Source organism: Tachysurus fulvidraco, chromosome 7, assembly GCF_022655615.1.
Source record: "Tachysurus fulvidraco isolate hzauxx_2018 chromosome 7, HZAU_PFXX_2.0, whole genome shotgun sequence".
NCBI classification, from domain to species: Eukaryota; Metazoa; Chordata; class Actinopteri; order Siluriformes; family Bagridae; genus Tachysurus; species Tachysurus fulvidraco.
The window spans coordinates 14,382,485-14,400,974 of NC_062524.1; the positions used below are offsets into that span (position 1 = coordinate 14,382,485).

General features: G+C 48.2%; 1 protein-coding gene across 11 annotated transcripts in view; it reads left to right on the forward strand.

Annotated features, from left to right (window-relative positions):
• Nucleotides 1–299: 299 nt before the first annotated feature.
• The window catches only part of elf2b (E74-like factor 2b (ets domain transcription factor)), a 26,678-nt gene continuing 8,487 nt past the window's right edge, over nt 300–18,490 (forward strand). For 3 of the 11 annotated variants that reach the window (XR_007143485.1, XR_007143487.1, XR_007143488.1), the window contains exons 1-11: nt 300–462; nt 1,242–1,326; nt 1,406–1,616; nt 10,777–10,893; nt 11,024–11,197; nt 11,416–11,499; nt 11,588–11,777; nt 12,129–12,437; nt 12,550–13,400; nt 17,374–17,444; nt 17,540–17,672. Coding sequence is in view for 5 of the 11 variants with exons in the window: in XM_047816026.1 (XP_047671982.1) it covers nt 1,252–1,326; nt 1,406–1,616; nt 10,777–10,893; nt 11,024–11,197; nt 11,416–11,499; nt 11,588–11,777; nt 12,129–12,437; nt 12,550–12,949 (1,560 nt within the window). In the remaining 6 variants the exon portion in view is untranslated. Of the gene's footprint in view, nt 463–1,150; nt 1,327–1,405; nt 1,617–2,531; nt 3,073–10,776; nt 10,894–11,001; nt 11,198–11,415; nt 11,500–11,587; nt 11,778–12,128; nt 12,438–12,549; nt 13,678–13,707; nt 15,532–17,373; nt 17,445–17,539; nt 17,673–18,490 lie in introns of those variants that run through there. The other 8 variants (XR_007143486.1, XR_003445103.2, XR_007143489.1 and 5 more) reach the window with 8 other exon arrangements.

The window sequence follows — 18,490 nt, forward strand, 5'->3', positions numbered from 1 at the left end:
GGGTTTTGTGAACTGTGCCACCCCAATACACACACAAAAACACACATTCCATGTGTAGTCATCTTGCACTGTAAATGTAAATATAAACTGATTGTGTATTGACGGTCTACTGAGATGTAATATACACATGTAATTGTTTTATTGAACATGATATTTTCACACAGGTCGAATTGCAATAGCAGGTTTAAAGCTGTATGAATTACTGCAGCTCTGTACACTAGATGAAGCCAGGTGTAAAACAAACGTTTGCACATGCGCAGTGTAATGTCAGCCAGAGACGCGGAGATCTCGGACTTTTAAAGGCGCGCATGCGCATTACAGAATCTCGTATTTTCTGATAGGTTGGAGATTTTAGCTATGTAGCTATAAAGATAACAATATACTAAAACAGCAGAGTTTTAAAACGCCGGATTAAAAACATTTATAAACATCTGACTGTTTATTCAGTGTGTTGCATTGAAGGTAATGTGGACATTTATTTGTTTAAGATAACTGTTGCTAATGTAGCTTAGCGTCGCTGTACGCATTGTCCAGCAGCCTGACGGTTAGCTTTAGCATTGTCCTGCATAACTGCTGATGTAAATAAGCTGTGACATGTTAGTAATTAAAGTTGGGAATGTATAGAAATATTACTGCATTTAACTACAGCGTGTTTAATACGTTACACTAATTAACAAAATATTAATAAAGTGCATTAATGATTCAGACTGAATGTGATTTTTACTTACAGTATTGTTAGCTTTAATGCTAACTGTAGGTTCTAAATAAATAAGCATGTAGTTAGTTTGTTGTGTATGTTTGTGAGTCTCATTAACATTTCCATGTCTGCGTAAACATGACGTCATAAAAATAATAGGAAACATCGGTGTATTTACATTTTACTGAAGATTACTGCAAATATACCCTTTATCTCTCTCTCTCTCTACACGTTCTTTAGATTTAATAGGATAGAAATTAGTCTTGATTGAGGGGATAGAGTCCAATACATATACATTAATATGGCTTAGTAATTATAAGTTGTGTGTGTAGTCAGTCATTCTGTGTAGAAACAAAAGTGGCCTTGTGTGTGGCCATGTGATGCTTTGATGTGAACACACACACATGATAAAGAAAGACAGTGACACGCCTCTGTACCTTCTCACTGATTCAGATGGATATACTTTCACTGGTGTGGAGGTGACTGGGGAACTGATTTGTGTGTGTGTGTGTGTGTGCGCGCGTGTGCGCACACATGTTCACAGGGAATGAGGGATGACGTCGGTGGTGTTAGTAGACAGTGGAGGAGCCGTGCTGGAATATGTCACTGCAGTGGAGGATCTGCATCAGGTACGTGTACGTGTGTGTACACACACACACACACACACACACACACTTGTCTGATAATGCATCTCTGTCTGTGTGACAGGAAGAGGGTGTGTGTGAGGTTGAGGGAGTGTGTGAAGGTGTATGTGATGTGGAGGGTGTGTGTGAGGATGTGTGTGAGATAGAGGGAGTATGTGATCAGGAAGAAGATGAGCAGTGCTCACCTGCTCATGTGTATGTGTACGATGAGAACACGGAGCTGATGCAGGGCATTGCAGAGGAACAGGAAGTGGAGACAGAAATAGTGGAAACAGGTAACACACACACGCACTTACACTGTCTCAAACACATTACAGCTCATTACAGCCACAGGGGTGTGGGGTGAGGGGGTTCAATAATCCACTGCCTTGATTATTTGTCTTGGGGTGCCAATATTTATGGTTGTTATTTCAGACCCATGGCTACAGTGACCGATCACCTGCATGCTACACTATACCTCACTGCACCTACATCACTGAGAGGGAAACACTGAGAATGTGAAGGATTCAGTTGTTTCTGGTTGAGGTTTATTTAAATTTTTATTTAACTGACCTTTGACCTGTGAATTCACAAACATCAGTAGACAAAAAGGTGACATGGTTGTAGGTTGGAGGAGCTGAGGATTTGAGTCCAGAGATGGACTGCTCACTAATGTGATCCTGTTTATAGACTTTCAACATGTCGGCAGTCAGAGACCATTTTCATGTGTTTGTGGTAGCTGAGAGTATGGTGGAAGTGTCTGATTTATCTGATTATTCCTCTCATGCTAAGAATTAAAGTTTAAAGATCTTTTGTAGTCAGTTAATTATCAGTGAATAAGTTTTTATGATATACAGTATGGGTGTTGGTTTAGTATGAAACTGTATACAGTAAGATTATACACTTCTTCTGTTTTCCTGGAGTCGTCCTGTGCACTGTATAACGTATGGGTTTGTGGTAAACACAATGTTAGAACAGTTGTATGCCCTCTTGTGGCGGTGTGGTGAAATGCAGCTCCTGCAGTGTGATCTCACAACACAAACACTACCATCAGTACTTCAGTCAGTACAAACCGAACCTAAATCTGTGAATTAATTTATACCATAAAATATCCACTGAGGAGGATCTTTTTTTTCCTCTCTGATTTGGGGATGATGAAGATTTGACTTTAACTTAAAGCAGTATTTTTGTCACATTGGCAGGTTTCATCTTTAATACATTTTCTTCATCAGTGAACAAAGATTAAACAATATAATAGCAAAATAAATCACTTAAAAATATCAAAAATGAGTTTTAATGGCAGCTTTTAGAGATTCTTCCATTCTGATGTAAACTAGCTGATTTAGTGTGTCAATGAGTGTTAGTGAAGGTGTGTATTTTAATAAGTGTAAATGACCCTGTAAACAGTATAGAGCGGAGCTGCGCGCTGCGGAACGATCTGATGCGGTGCTTCGGCTCTGTTAGTGGCGGCGTGATAGCATGAGAGTCAACGGCGTTTTTTTTTCCACACGCACATTCCGACCAGTTACGCCTTCCTGTTCTGTAATTGGCTGACCACTCGTGAATATGAGCTCCTGACCAATATCAGCACAAGAGGCTGTGTTGACGTCAGGCGCGGAGGCGTGAATTGCCAGAGTGCGGGTGGGAAAGAAAGAAAATAACGTGAGCCTCTGTGTATGAGCGTGAACCTAAACATGGCGACGTCGCTTCATGAGGGGGCCGCTAACCAGTTGGATTTACTGATCCGTGCAGGTAACGCGAGCACAGATGTGAATAAGCAGCTTTATCACTCAGGGTAGTGTGTGTTTGCGTGTGTGCGCGCGCGCGCCCGCATGCATATATAGACTTATCGGAGGACATTAGTGCAGGATCACCTTGGTTCGGTTGGCTGTGTAAAACCTGCATGGGGACTCAGAAGCGCTTTACACATGGACTTATTTAATCTACAGCTGTTTGTACAGAGACGGTGTAATGGCGTGTTGTAGTTTTGTAAAATAACGGGCTTGGAGGCTAAACCCGGAAGTGCAAGCGCGCGAGGCCGAATCCCAAACGGCTGCTCAGTGTTGACACCACGTGCCCTACGTAACGTGTAGCGTAATGACGCACGTCCCCTATCTAGTGCCCTATTTGTGCAGTAGTGATGGGTTTTGGACGCGGCGCGTGTTGTGTGTGCCACGCTGTCTCGCACAGGAAGGGCATTTACACACGGGGCATCTCATTTATCTCCTAATGATCAAACATGACGATCAGCGCGTTGGTGGTGTTTAACATGGGACATATAATATAGTGTACATTTAATCTAAATAAATACTGACTTTATATATTAATGTGTGTTAGAGATTAGTGGATAAATTATACCAAACCCCATGAGCTGTTATCTAACCAAGCTAACACATAACAACAATAATTATTATAATAATAATTATAATAATAAAGTCCTGTTTTTACTCCATATTCTTTTTTCACTCAGTCATGTTTTCTATTTTTACAACTTTAAGTCCTTGTGTGTGTAAAACGATCCAAACTACCAATCATTCATAACCATTTATTTTTTTGTGATTGCATCTGATTCATTCCATAAATATTTTGAGAAAGCGTTGCGTTTCCACAGGGGGCGGGACTCACCTTTTGATTGACGCCAGGTCTGTCTAATAGCAAAGCAGGGTGCTTTCGAAATGTTCAGTACGACCACTCACAGCACTCACAGCTCTTTATGCGTCACTCTGAAAACCTTCCACTCAGAGAGGTAGGCGGGGCAAAATGGGCAGGAAGCGAAGTGGAGGGAAAGCGTGTAAACAGGGAAGTGGAGATCAGAGCTGCTGCTATTCTGAGATCACACACACCGACCGACAGACACCCACCCACAGGCAGGCAGACACCCACCCACAGGCAGGCAGACACCCACCCACAGGCAGGCAGGCAGACACCCACCCACCCACCCACAGGCAGGCAGGCAGACACCCACCCACCCACCCACAGGCAGGCAGGCAGACACCCACCCACCCACCCACAGGCAGGCAGGCACCCACCCACCCACCCACAGGCAGGCAGGCAGACACCCACCCACCCACAGGCAGGCAGACAGACAGACAGACACCCTCACACCCACCCACAGGCAGGCAGACAGACAGACACCCACCCACCCACAGGCAGGCAGGCAGACACCCAGCCACCCACCCACAGGCAGGCAGGCAGACACCCACCCACAGGCAGGCAGGCAGACACCCACCCACAGGCAGGCAGGCAGACACCCACCCACCCACCCACAGGCAGGCAGGCAGGCACCCACCCACCCACCCACAGGCAGGCAGGCACCCACCCACCCACCCACAGGCAGGCAGGCACCCACCCACCCACAGGCAGGCACCCACCCACCCACCCACCCACAGGCAGGCAGGCAGACACCCACCCACCCACAGGCAGGCAGACAGACAGACAGACACCCACCCACCCACAGGCAGGCAGACAGACAGACACCCACCCACCCACCCACAGGCAGGCAGGCAGACAGACACCCACCCACCCACAGGCAGGCAGGCAGACAGACACCCACCCACCCACAGGCAGGCAGGCAGACAGACACCCACAGGCAGGCAGGCAGACAGACACCCACCCACCCACAGGCAGGCAGGCAGACAGACACCCACCCACCCACAGGCAGGCAGGCAGACAGACACCCACCCACCCACAGGCAGGCAGACAGACACCCACCCACCCACAGGCAGGCAGGCAGACAGACACCCACCCACCCACAGGCAGGCAGACAGACAGACACCCACCCACAGGCAGGCAGACAGACACCCACCCACCCACCCACCCACAGGCAGGCAGACAGACACCCACCCACCCACCCACCCACAGGCAGGCAGACAGACACCCACCCAACCACCCACCCACCCACCCACAGGCAGGCAGACAGACACCCACCCACCCACAGGCAGGCAGACACCCACCCACCCACCCACCCACAGGCAGGCAGACAGACAGACACCCACCCACAAACAGGCAGGCAGACAGACACCCACCCACCCAAAGGCAGGCAGACAGACACCCACCCACAGGCAGGCAGACAGACACCCACCCACCCACCCGCAGGCAGACAGACACCCACCCACCCGCAGGCAGGCAGACAGACACCCACCCACCCACAGGCAGGCAGGCAGACAGACACCCACCCACAGGCAGGCAGGCAGACAGGCAGACAGACACCCTCCCACCCACCCACCCACCCACAGGCAGGCAGGCAGACAGACACCCTCCCACCCACCCACATGCAGGCAGACAGACACCCACCCACCCACAGGCAGGCAGACAGACACCCACCCACCCACAGGCAGGCAGACAGACAGACACCCACCCACCCACAGGCAGGCAGACAGACAGACACCCACCCACACGCAGGCAGGCAGACAGACACCCACCCACCCACACACAGGCAGGCAGACAGACACCCACCCACCCACACACAGGCAGGCAGACAGACACCCACCCACACACACAGGCAGGCAGGCAGACAGACACACACAGGCAGACAGACAGGCACGCACACAGGCAGGCAGACAGACAGGCACGCACACAGGCAGGCAGACAGACAGACACGCACACAGGCAGGCAGACAGACAGACACGCACACAGGCAGGCAGACAGACAGACACGCACGCAGGCAGACAGACAGACACGCACGCAGGCAGGCAGACAGACACGCACGCAGGCAGGCAGACAGACACGCACGCAGGCAGGCAGACAGACAGACAGACACGCACGCAGGCAGGCAGACAGACAGACACGCAGGCAGGCAGACAGACAGACACGCAAGCAGGCAGGCAGACAGACAGACACGCACGCAGGCAGACAGACAGACAGACACACAGGCAGGCAGACAGACACACAGGCAGGCAGACAGACAGACAGACACACAGGCAGACAGACACACAGGCAGGCAGACAGACAGACACGCAGGCAGACAGACAGACACGCAGGCAGACAGACAGACACGCAGGCAGACAGACAGACACGCAGGCAGACAGACAGACACGCAGGCAGACAGACAGACACGCAGGCAGACAGACAGACACGCAGGCAGACAGACAGACAGACACACACACGCAGACAGACAGACAGACACGCACGCACGCAGACAGACAGACAGACACGCACACAGGCAGACAGACAGACACGCACACAGGCAGACAGACAGACAGACACGCATACAGGCAGGCAGACAGACAGACACGCACACAGGCAGACAGACAGACAGACACGCACGCAGGCAGGCAGACAGACACGCAGGCAGACAGACAGACAGACACGCAGGCAGGCAGACAGACAGACACGCAGGCAGGCAGACAGACACACCCACACACGCAGGCAGGCAGGCAGGCAGACAGACACACACGCAGGCAGGCAGGCAGACAGACACACACGCAGGCAGGCAGGCAGACAGACACACACGCAGGCAGGCAGGCAGGCAGACACACACACAGGCAGGCAGGCAGACAGACACGCAGGCAGGCAGACAGACACCCACCCACACGCAGGCAGACAGACACCCACCCACACACAGGCAGGCAGACAGACAGACACCCACCCACACACAGGCAGGCAGACAGACAGACACCCACCCACACACAGGCAGGCAGACAGACAGACACCCACCCACCCACAGGCAGGCAGACAGACAGACACCCACCCACACACAGGCAGGCAGACAGACACCCACCCACACACAGGCAGGCAGACAGACACCCACCCACACACAGGCAGGCAGACAGACACCCACCCACACACAGGCAGGCAGACAGACACCCACCCACACACAGGCAGGCAGACAGACACCCACCCACACACAGGCAGGCAGACAGACACCCACCCACACACAGGCAGGCAGGCAGGCAGACAGACACACACACACACACAGGCAGGCAGACAGACACACACACGCACAGGCAGGCAGACAGACAGACACACAGGCAGGCAGACAGACAGACAGACACACAGGCAGGCAGGCAGACAGACACACACACACACACACACAGGCAGGCAGGCAGGCAGACAGACACACACAGGCAGACAGACAGACACGCAGACAGACAGACAGGCACGCACACGGGCACGCAGACAGACAGACACGCACGCAGGCAGACAGACAGACACGCACGCAGGCAGACAGACAGACACGCACGCAGGCAGACAGACAGACACGCACGCAGGCAGACAGACAGACACGCACGCAGGCAGACAGACAGACATGCACGCAGGCAGACAGACAGACACGCACACAGGCAGACAGACAGACACGCAGGCAGACAGACAGACAGACAGACACGCAGGCAGACAGACAGACACGCACGCAGGCAGACAGACAGACAGACAGACAGACACACACGCAGGCAGGCAGACAGACACACACACAGGCAGGCAGACAGACAGACAGACACACACAGGCAGGCAGACAGACAGACAGACACACACAGGCAGGCAGACAGACAGACAGACACACACAGGCAGGCAGACAGACAGACAGACACACACAGGCAGGCAGACAGACAGACAGACACGCAGGCAGGCAGACAGACAGACAGACACGCAGGCAGGCAGACAGACAGACAGACACGCAGGCAGGCAGACAGACAGACAGACACGCAGGCAGGCAGACAGACAGACAGACACGCAGGCAGGCAGACAGACAGACAGACACGCAGGCAGGCAGACAGACAGACAGACACGCAGGCAGACAGACACGCAGGCAGGCAGGCAGGCAGACAGACACGCAGGCAGGCAGACAGACACGCAGGCAGACAGACAGACACGCAGGCAGGCAGACAGACAGACACGCAGGCAGGCAGACAGACAGACACGCAGGCAGGCAGACAGACAGACACGCAGGCAGGCAGACAGACAGACACGCAGGCAGGCAGACAGACAGACACGCAGGCAGGCAGACAGACAGACACGCAGGCAGGCAGACAGACAGACACGCAGGCAGGCAGACAGACAGACAGACACGCAGGCAGACAGACAGACACGCAGGCAGACAGACAGACACGCAGGCAGGCAGACAGACAGACACGCAGGCAGGCAGACAGACAGACACGCAGGCAGGCAGACAGACAGACACGCAGGCAGGCAGACAGACAGACACGCAGGCAGGCAGACAGACAGACACGCAGGCAGGCAGACAGACAGACACGCAGGCAGGCAGACAGACAGACACGCAGGCAGACAGACAGACAGACACGCAGGCAGACAGACATACAGACACGCATGCAGGCAGACAGACGGACAGACACGCAGGCAGACAGACGGACAGACACGCGGACAGACAGGCAGGCAGGCGGACAGACATGCAGGCGGACAGACACGCAGACGGACAGACACGCAGACAGACAGACGGACAGACACGCGGACAGACAGGCAGGCAGGCGGACAGACACGCAGGCAGACAGACGGACAGACACGCGGACAGACAGGCAGGCAGGCGGACAGACATGCAGGCGGACAGACACGCAGACGGACAGACACGCAGACAGACAGGCAGACAGACAGGCAGGCAGACGGACAGACACGCGGGCAGGTAGACGGACAGACACGCGGGCAGGTAGACGGACAGACACGCAGGCAGACAGACGGACAGACACGCAGGCAGACAGACGGACAGACAGGCAGGCAGACAGGCAGGCAGGCGGACAGACATGCAGGCGGACAGACACGCAGACGGACAGACACGCAGACAGACAGGCAGACGGACAGACACGCGGGCAGGTAGACGGACAGACACGCAGGCAGACAGACGGACACGCAGGCAGACAGACGGACACGCAGGCAGGCAGACAGACAGACACGCAGGCAGGCAGACAGACAGACACGCAGGCAGACAGACAGACAGACACGCAGGCAGACAGACAGACAGACACGCAGACAGACAGACAGACACGCAGGCAGACAGACAGACAGACACACGCAGACAGACAGACAGACACACGCAGGCAGGCAGACAGACGGACACGCAGGCAGGCAGACAGACGGACACGCAGGCAGGCAGACAGACGGACACGCACGCAGGCAGACAGACGGACACGCAGGCAGACAGACGGACACGCACGCAGGCATGCAGACAGACAGACACGCACGCAGGCATGCAGACAGACAGACACACAGGCAGGCAGGCAGGCAGACAGACAGACACACAGGCAGGCAGGCAGACAGACAGACACACAGGCAGGCAGGCAGACAGACAGACAGACACACACACACACACACACACAGGCAGACAGACAGACAGACAGACAGACACACACACACACACACACAGGCAGACAGACACACACACAGGCAGACAGACAGACAGACAGACAGACAGACACACACACACAGGCAGACAGACAGACAGACAGACACACACAGGCAGACAGACAGACAGACACACACACACAGGCAGACAGACAGACAGACACACACACACAGGCAGACAGACAGACAGACACACACACAGGCAGACAGACAGACAGACACACACACAGCCAGACAGACAGACACACACACACACAGGCAGACAGACAGACAGACACACATACACAGGCAGACAGACAGACAGACACACATACACAGGCAGACAGACAGACAGACAGACAGACACACAGGCAGGCAGACAGACACACACACAGGCAGGCAGACAGACACACACACACAGGCAGGCAGACAGACAGACACACACACACAGGCAGGCAGGCAGACAGACACACGCAGGCAGACAGACAGACAGACACACGCAGGCAGACAGACAGACAGACACACAATATTGTCTCAAACCCATTTGTGTTCCATTAAAACTGTCCCATATATGTGTGCATAAACAAGGGGAGTATTTGTGTATGTTTGCATATATGTTTGTGTGTGTGTGTGTATATAGCTCTATAACGGTTTAAGTTCATTGTTCAGGAAACATAAAATTGTGTGTGTGTAATAACTAAAGATAGTCCCTGTCTGTATGGAAGGCTCTCATGTCCAAACATGGCCAGGGCATGAGTGTGTAGGAGGAGGGGTAGATGGACAGGGACAGGTGTGGAGGGGGTCGAGTGCAGTAAGGGATGTGAGGGGTAAGTGTGGTGACGGAATGAATGGTGGTCACAAGCTGTGGGTCATGGAGTGATAAAATAAGACAGGTGACAGACACGTACTGATATGAGGACCCCATCACTACGTTTTTATTTCAGTTAAAGGTATATTGCAGCGTTCCACACAGTGTCCACACAGTGTCCACACAGCTCTCCCAAACTAGTGTGTAGTCTAGAAGAGTTATAGGAAAATTAATCATCCTCCATTGGGACACACATGCACATGTCTCTGAAACATTACTGTGCTGTAGACCATGTGTGTATATACAGTTACACATACATGATATAGCAGTACACATGCTTATTTTATAGATTTGTTAACTCTGTGTGTGTGATGATACAGTGGAGGCATCAGTACATGGAGTCTCCAGTGTTTACTGCACAGATAAAACAATTGAAGCAGCAGAAGCTCTTTTACATATGGACTCACCATGCAGCTTACGGGGGGACCGCAGTCCAGGTATGTACACACACACACACACAAATATGTGCTGTTTGTACAGGCTTAGTATGTGTGTTTGTGTTCATGTCTCGCGAGGGCTCTTGCTCTGAATTGTTTCATCCTCAGGATACTATTTGTGTCTGTGTAGAGGTATTTGTCCCTCCATGCGTGTCCACTCCAGAGTTCCTGCACGCCGCCATGCGCCCTGATGTTGTCACGGAGACAGTGGTAGAGGTAAGCACTGAGGAGGCAGAGCCTGTGGAGGTGGTGACGTTAATCAAGGAACCAAGAGTGATGGAGAGAGATGGCAGGAAGAAGAAAAGTAAGAGCAAATAAACCTACATACACTCACCCACCCATTCATTACTGCCCCCTGCTGGTTATGTCCATATGACACAGATTTACAATAGTACCATGTCCCAACATATAAATCTCTGCACATCTTTCTTGACCCCACCCTCATTGTTCTGCTGTAAGCGCCTACACTGACAGTGACACCAAAACCACATGTGTGTATATGTGTTTTTGTGTGTTCTGTAGCTGGGAGGAAGTCCAATAAGCCTCAGCCTATCTCCAATGGCTCTCCTGATTTAAGCATCAAGAAGAAATCAAGAGATGGTAAAGGTCAGTCTGTTAGTCTGTGTGAATGATGCAGAGTGTATATTATGATTGTGTGTGTGTGGAGGATGAAGGTTGTATGTGTATGCTATAGGCAGTACATACCTGTGGGAGTTCCTGTTGGACCTGCTGCAGGATAAGAACACCTGCCCCAGGTACATTAAGTGGACTCAGCGGGAAAAAGGCATCTTTAAGCTGGTGGACTCTAAAGCTGTCTCTAAGCTGTGGGGCAAACACAAGAACAAACCTGACATGAACTACGAGACCATGGGTCGCGCTCTCAGGTGAACACACACACACTCTCTCTCTCTCACACACTCACTCGTGTGCACACGCGCTCACACGCACTCACGCATACACACACTCACGCTCACACACAAAAGTACTCGCACACACAAACACGGACGTTGTTGGTAAAAAAAATCAGGATCAGTATTCACACTAGGGTTAGGTGTTAGTGTTCTATTCAGATTAGGGACAGGAGTTTAGGAGAAAATGTTAAATCTCAAGTAATTGTCCATAAAGGGACCTTAAAACTAGGCCGAGTACTAGAAGAATAAAAGTGTGTGTCTCTCTCTCTCTCTCTCTTTCTCTCTCTCTCTCTCCCCCCAACCCCCTCTTTGCCACATCTGTAGGTACTACTATCAAAGGGGGATCCTGTCCAAGGTTGAAGGTCAGAGGTTAGTGTACCAGTTTAAGGAAATGCCTAAAGACATTGTTGTCATTGATGATGACAAGTGTGAGGCAGATGAACTGGGCGGGGTTTATGAGCACGTCATAGCTGCTGGCCTCTCCAAACCCTCGGGCATTCTGAGAGGGGCGGGGTCACTTACAAGCCCCACCTCTCCCAAAGCCAGGCCTTCACCCACCGTCACACCCATTCAGCGCATTGTGACCGTCTCCACACCGACTGATCCGCCCCATGCCACAGTTACCACACCCAGGTGAGTGAGTGCACGTGTGAATGTCTTGTGTATATTTTTGTGCTTTCTTTGTGTATTCTGTGTGTCTGAACACCTTGTATGTGTGTGTTTAAAATGTCTTCTCCATTTGCAGGACTGTCCGAGTTGCTATGCAAGTCCCTGTTGTCATGACGACGCCCCTAGGTCAGAAGATTTCATCAGTTGCCATGCCAACAGCAACCCCACCTTCCTCCAGTGTTACCACGGCAACCGGAGCCTCCACCTCAAAGGTTCTGATCCAAACAGTTCCGACTGTGGAGAACAGCGATAAGATCACGTTACAGCTCGCCAAAATCATCACCATCACACCTATTACACTTGCCCTGCCCTCTGGCACAGACCCCACCCACTCACATACACACAGCTCTGTACCCAGCAGTCAGCTTCCTGTGCATATACACATACAGTCTGACAGTCACATGACACACACAGAACTTACTCAACAGGAAGTAGAGGCACACACACAGGAAGTCACTGCTCACATGCACAGCTAAAGGTAAAGGGCAGTCTCTTTCTGTTTCTGTCTCTCTCTCACTCACACACATACACCAGCCAAATAGGAATTGCAGGAAATTAGTGGTAAAAAGATGTAGAGGTAAAAAAAAAAAAAAAAGGGACTTTCATGGAACACGCACACACTGCTAGAGCGGTCCTGTAAATACAGTGGGACTGTTCAAGGGACCAGCGTGAGGCCACAGTGAAGGGCACTACAGAGAGGAGGAACACTACAAAGGACATGTATGGACATGCTGTGTGTGTGTGTGTGTGTGTGTGTGTGTGTGTGTGTACACACTTTTATACCTGTACAGTCTTTTGGGGGATTTGTGATGCAAAACCAGCAATTAAGTTTGTACTATCACTGTGTCACAGGATGAAGGGAATGGACTGATGGTGGGTGAGAAAAAGAAGGGAATGTAGGAAAGAGATGGAAATGTGTGTGTGAGGGTGAGTTTGAGCGCTACTCTCAGCTCTTTAATTTTATTATCATTATTATTATTATTATTATTGTTTCTTCTCGTGTGTGTGTGTTACCAATCACAGTATTACAGACAGCTCTTGACACTTGATGCTGTTTTAAACAAGCTGTTCACCATCTTCCTTTCCTGTGTGCGTGTGTGTGTGTCCTGGCTTTGTATATTGAAATTAGAATTGTACACTCTATTTTGTTCTACTTCATGTTCCAGTAGATTTTACTGAATTATAAATGACTGAGCTGAACACACCTCTATAGTGGTTACTCATTTCTCTGCAGTTCATATGCTGTTAGGCCAAAAGTATGTGCCCCGACCATCAGACCCCCACTTCTGTCTTCCTCAAACTGTTCCACACACTAAGTCTCACAGCTGGACTGAACATCTGTGTGTAACAGTTTCCTTCGGTGGAACTCTGAGTCCCATCATGACAATGTCGCAGCAGCTCCATTATGACATGGTGTAGAGGTGAAGGTTGGAGTGAAGAACACGAGTATCCTGCACTGAGCCCTGACTCTGACTCAACCCTCCTGAACACCGAATGGACCTCCTCACCAACATCAGTGTCTGATCTCACTAATGCTCTTGTAGCTGAAGGATCACTAATCCCACAGACACAATCCAACATCTAGTAGAGAACCTTCACAGATGAGCAGAGATGATTAGAACATCAGAGGAAATCAATCAGGAATGTTCCAATAAAATCAGGAAGAAATTCACATTATTTCATGTTCAAACACCTCAAACTAAACTGAGAGCTGGAAAACACCAAAACACAAGCAAATAATTAAAATAAAAATCTATTCTAATTAGAAATGTCTACAAGCCAGCATCTCACTCCCAGTTTAACATGTGTTGGAGTATCAGTGAAGACCTTTGGATGCTTTATCAAGGCTGGAATGAGGCATATTAATCTTGGACGCATGAATGATATGTGAATCAAGTCACATCCAGGGTTCTTATCCTAGAAGAAAACTTCCTTCTGTTCTGACAGTGTTTCTCAGGTCCATCAGGATGATACTCCATGTCCACAACCAGAGGAACGTCACTCAAAGCCTCTGGAATGTGATCAAGAGAAAGACTGATGGATGCAAACCATTAAACAAAGCTAGAGTCGAGTCACCCAGCAGTGTGCGAGCTCTGAGTGAAATGGGTTATTAATCACCTAATATTCTACCTTCAAACATTAATTCTGTGTTATTTAGAAATGAATATGAACCTGATTCCTTTCGAGGTTTGAGAACACTACAGCTTTTGTCTTTTTCTGCTAATAAATTCTATAAATGCTTTTTTTTACATTTTTATTTGAAGGCATTTTTACAGTAGTTTATAGAAAAAAAACCCCAAATGTTTATTTTACTTTATGAATGATGTATAATTATGTAATGTACATGAAGTGTGTAATGTGTCAGGTACATGATGTTTACACTGATGTGAGCTAATGCACTGCGCATGTGTGTTCCTGCCACTAGAGGGCGACAAAAGTCCATGCTCAGTAAATGAGACCCTAATGAAGGAACGATCACATTTCTTCCTCTATTGCTCCTTCAAAGATAAAGACAGAGAACTGAAGGAGAGAGAATGGAGGCAAGTGAGAATCTGAGGGAAAAGTAAAGACTGACATTCTGCTTCACATCCTGCTTATAAATGCAGTTTGTATCACACACTTTGCATTTGGGGTTCTGAGACGTGTGTGTAATAGAGAGTGTGAGAGATGGATTAATGGAAGAGATGGAGTGAAAATGGATGTGGTGTTCTGGTAGCTGGAGATCCAATCTCACACTGCTTCATGTTTAGAATCGTGTACACTCCCCTGTAACTCTGCTTTCTGTAACTCAGGTCAGTACTCAGCTCCAGAATTATTGGCCCCCTTCATGAAATTGCATTCTGTATATAAACATATGCAGTGAGAGATTACATAAATGTTTAAAACAGTGTTATGTAAAATTACCCCCACATTCATTAATATTAGGTACTGCTCTCCTACTTGTTCGTTCTATCCTTACATGGAGTTCTACCACTGCTTACACAGCTACAGTGGATGGAGAAGAGCAAAAAATGTATAAAGATCCATCTGCACACAAATGACTGTGTGTGTATTGTTATGTGTGTCATGTCTTGAGTATTCATTTTAAAATATTTATTACTTTCACATCACAGATCAACTGCACTGAAATGCAGTAAATGGATACAGAGAGCAGTAGTGCGTGTGTGTGACGGAGAGAAAATGAGGATTGAAGTTAGTAAAGCAGAGAATTGGAAGTCTCTGGGCTTTTCCTCAACTGCAGTCTGTCACCAGAACTGCCTCTGACACACATACACAAACAAACACACACACAATACATAGCATTTTATACATAGCAGTACTGTATGTCTAGTGGGTGGGGCTAGTGTCCTCTCCCCAGTCCACACATACTAGACCATTTGGCACTCGCATACCTGTACAGGTGAGCTACACTACAGCAAATTTCACTTCACAACTAAAACATGTAAATGTCCTCATGAACGTTCTGACTAAACTTGGTTTGTTGGTTAATTTTTTACCATATTAATTTAATTTGTTTTACTTTACATCAAATACCAGAGAACATATTTCTACTGGATTTTGCACTCATGCTGTGATCCTCTGCTGAGCATCCTACTAGCAATGCCCAGTTTCTGAAGGGCCAGGGTTTAGCTCCAGAGGGACATTCAGGACTGCAACCTCCTCTTATTCACCGAGACATGGCTGAACCCAGAAAGTTTTATCAGAATGTTTTCCAACCAGAGGTGTTTGGAGGATAAAAAATGTCTGTAAAGCTGCGTTTTACAACATATACAGAATGGTAAATTGGAGCTGTGTGTGAACTAAAATACACCTTCAATACAGTGGGTCTAGGAGCTTGTGGCTGGACTGATATTGATGACGTTAAAACATCATCCTCCATGATGGTGAATGAAGATGCTTCAGTGCACTAACAGTGCTAATAACACCATGCTCATGGAGAGCCGAGCGGGAAATGCTGTCATCATTTCAGAGCATTACATGAAGAAGGCTTTCAGAAGAGTGAATGCTAGGAGGACCTGCAGAATCAGATGGCATCTCAGGGTCAGATCCTTCTTGTCTGAGCCATCCAGCGAGTTTCACTGTTCACATACAGTAAACATTCACTGCAAATCAGTTTTATTTGTATAGTGTATGTCATCTATGGAAAAACTGCATGCAGCCATCAGCAAGCAATAGCGTGCACACTAGGGATGTACCGAACCATTTTTTCTCTTCCGATCCGATTCCGATACCAGCGTTTGCCAGTATCTGCCGATACCGATCCGATATCTGTATTTTCTTCTACCTTTAAAACTAACTTGTTTAGTTATTAAGATTTATTTGTTTCTGGCAAAGAAATTACTGTATGAAAAATGAAAAGGCAATATTTTAAAGTGAATCTTAAATTACAACTCTTGAAACACAGTACAAAATGTATTAAACAGTAAACCTTGCCCCCAAATGAGCGACATTAGACAGTTGGTGTACTGATGGCTAGTTGCATAAGTGGTGTACTGATGGCTAGTTGCATTTTTCTCATTCAGAACGGTCTATAATATATGTAGGAAACAAATATGAATAATTTGACTGTTTTAAAGTAGGCCTATTATTATTATTATATATATAGTTATGTAATTATTTATATTTTCTTTTTTTTATGTCTGCTTGGTTTTTCATGTGTCATTTACAATCGTTTTCTCAAAGTATTGATAACTTGATTTCCTTTTTTTTTTTTAAATTTAATTAATTAATTAATTAATTATTTTTCTCTCTCTCTCTCTTCCATGTACAAAGAGATATTGAGTAGTGGTTCTAAATAGTCTTGTTAATGTTATAGATGTTCAGCTTAATGGTTATTATAAGGTTTGTGTGGGGCCTCAGCTCCACTCGGTAATTTTCTTCTTTCCATGAAACTTCATAGTGGCTTGGGAGGATCGGGGGGTGCAGTCTGTCATTTGGGGAGGGACCAGCAAGGGTTTGTGTTGTTAACAGGTGATTTAAAAGTTCTCTTTTTACTCCGCAAAGTTTGCCTTTTTCTTGTCTTTGTGCTTTTGTTTTTTTCCCTTTATTTTCTTTCTCTTTCTCAGAGTTGGAGATGAGTTTTCACAATAGCACTGAGTTGGACTTTATCAGCCATGGGTTTGGCAGATGGAATGAATAGACCTGCGACTAAATTTGTGAGCTGGAACGTGAGGGGACTCAATCATCCTGTAAAGCAAAGTAAGGTGTTTTCACATTTAAACGAATTGAAAGCAGAGATAATTTTCCTACAGGAAACACACCTTCGCACAACAGACATTCCTAAATTAAAGAGAGGATGCGTGTCACTGGTCTATCACTCTGAATTAAATTCAAAATTTTGTGGTACAGCCATCTTGATTGGCAAAAATGTACAATTTATACAAACCAGTGCTATTAGTGATAAATGCGGGCATTTTGTGATTGTTCAGAGCAGACTTTATAACGTGCTGGTGGTCCTAGTTAGTGTGTATGCTCCAAATTGGGATAACCCAGACTTTTTTAAAGAACTGTTTAGCCGTATACCAGAGCTGGGCACACATCATCTGATTCTGGGAGGACTTATTCTGGGACTTTAATACGGTTCTTAAACCTTCTTTTACAGCCCCTCCTTTCCCCTCTAAATCTGCAACTATTATAAATGCTTTTTGCGGTTCTAGTGGTGTAGTAGATCCATGGAGATTTAAGAATCCTACGTTAAAAGAGTTTTGCTTCTCCTCTGCTGTTCATCAAACATATTCAAGATTAGATTTCTTTTTGCTGGATCAAAAAATGCTTTCATCAAACAAGTCTTGCAGTTATGAAAGCATTGTTATCTCTGACCACTCTCCGGTCATTATTGAGCTTTGGCTCCAGGTTAGAAGGCCAATTCAATGTAATTGGCGATTTAATACATCTTTGTTGTCTGATGAAACATTTGTAGACTTTATTTCAACACAGATTGATTTCTTTATTGAAACTAACCAGCTGCCAGACACCAATATTTTAATACTTTGGGAAACTCTTAAAGCATATATTAG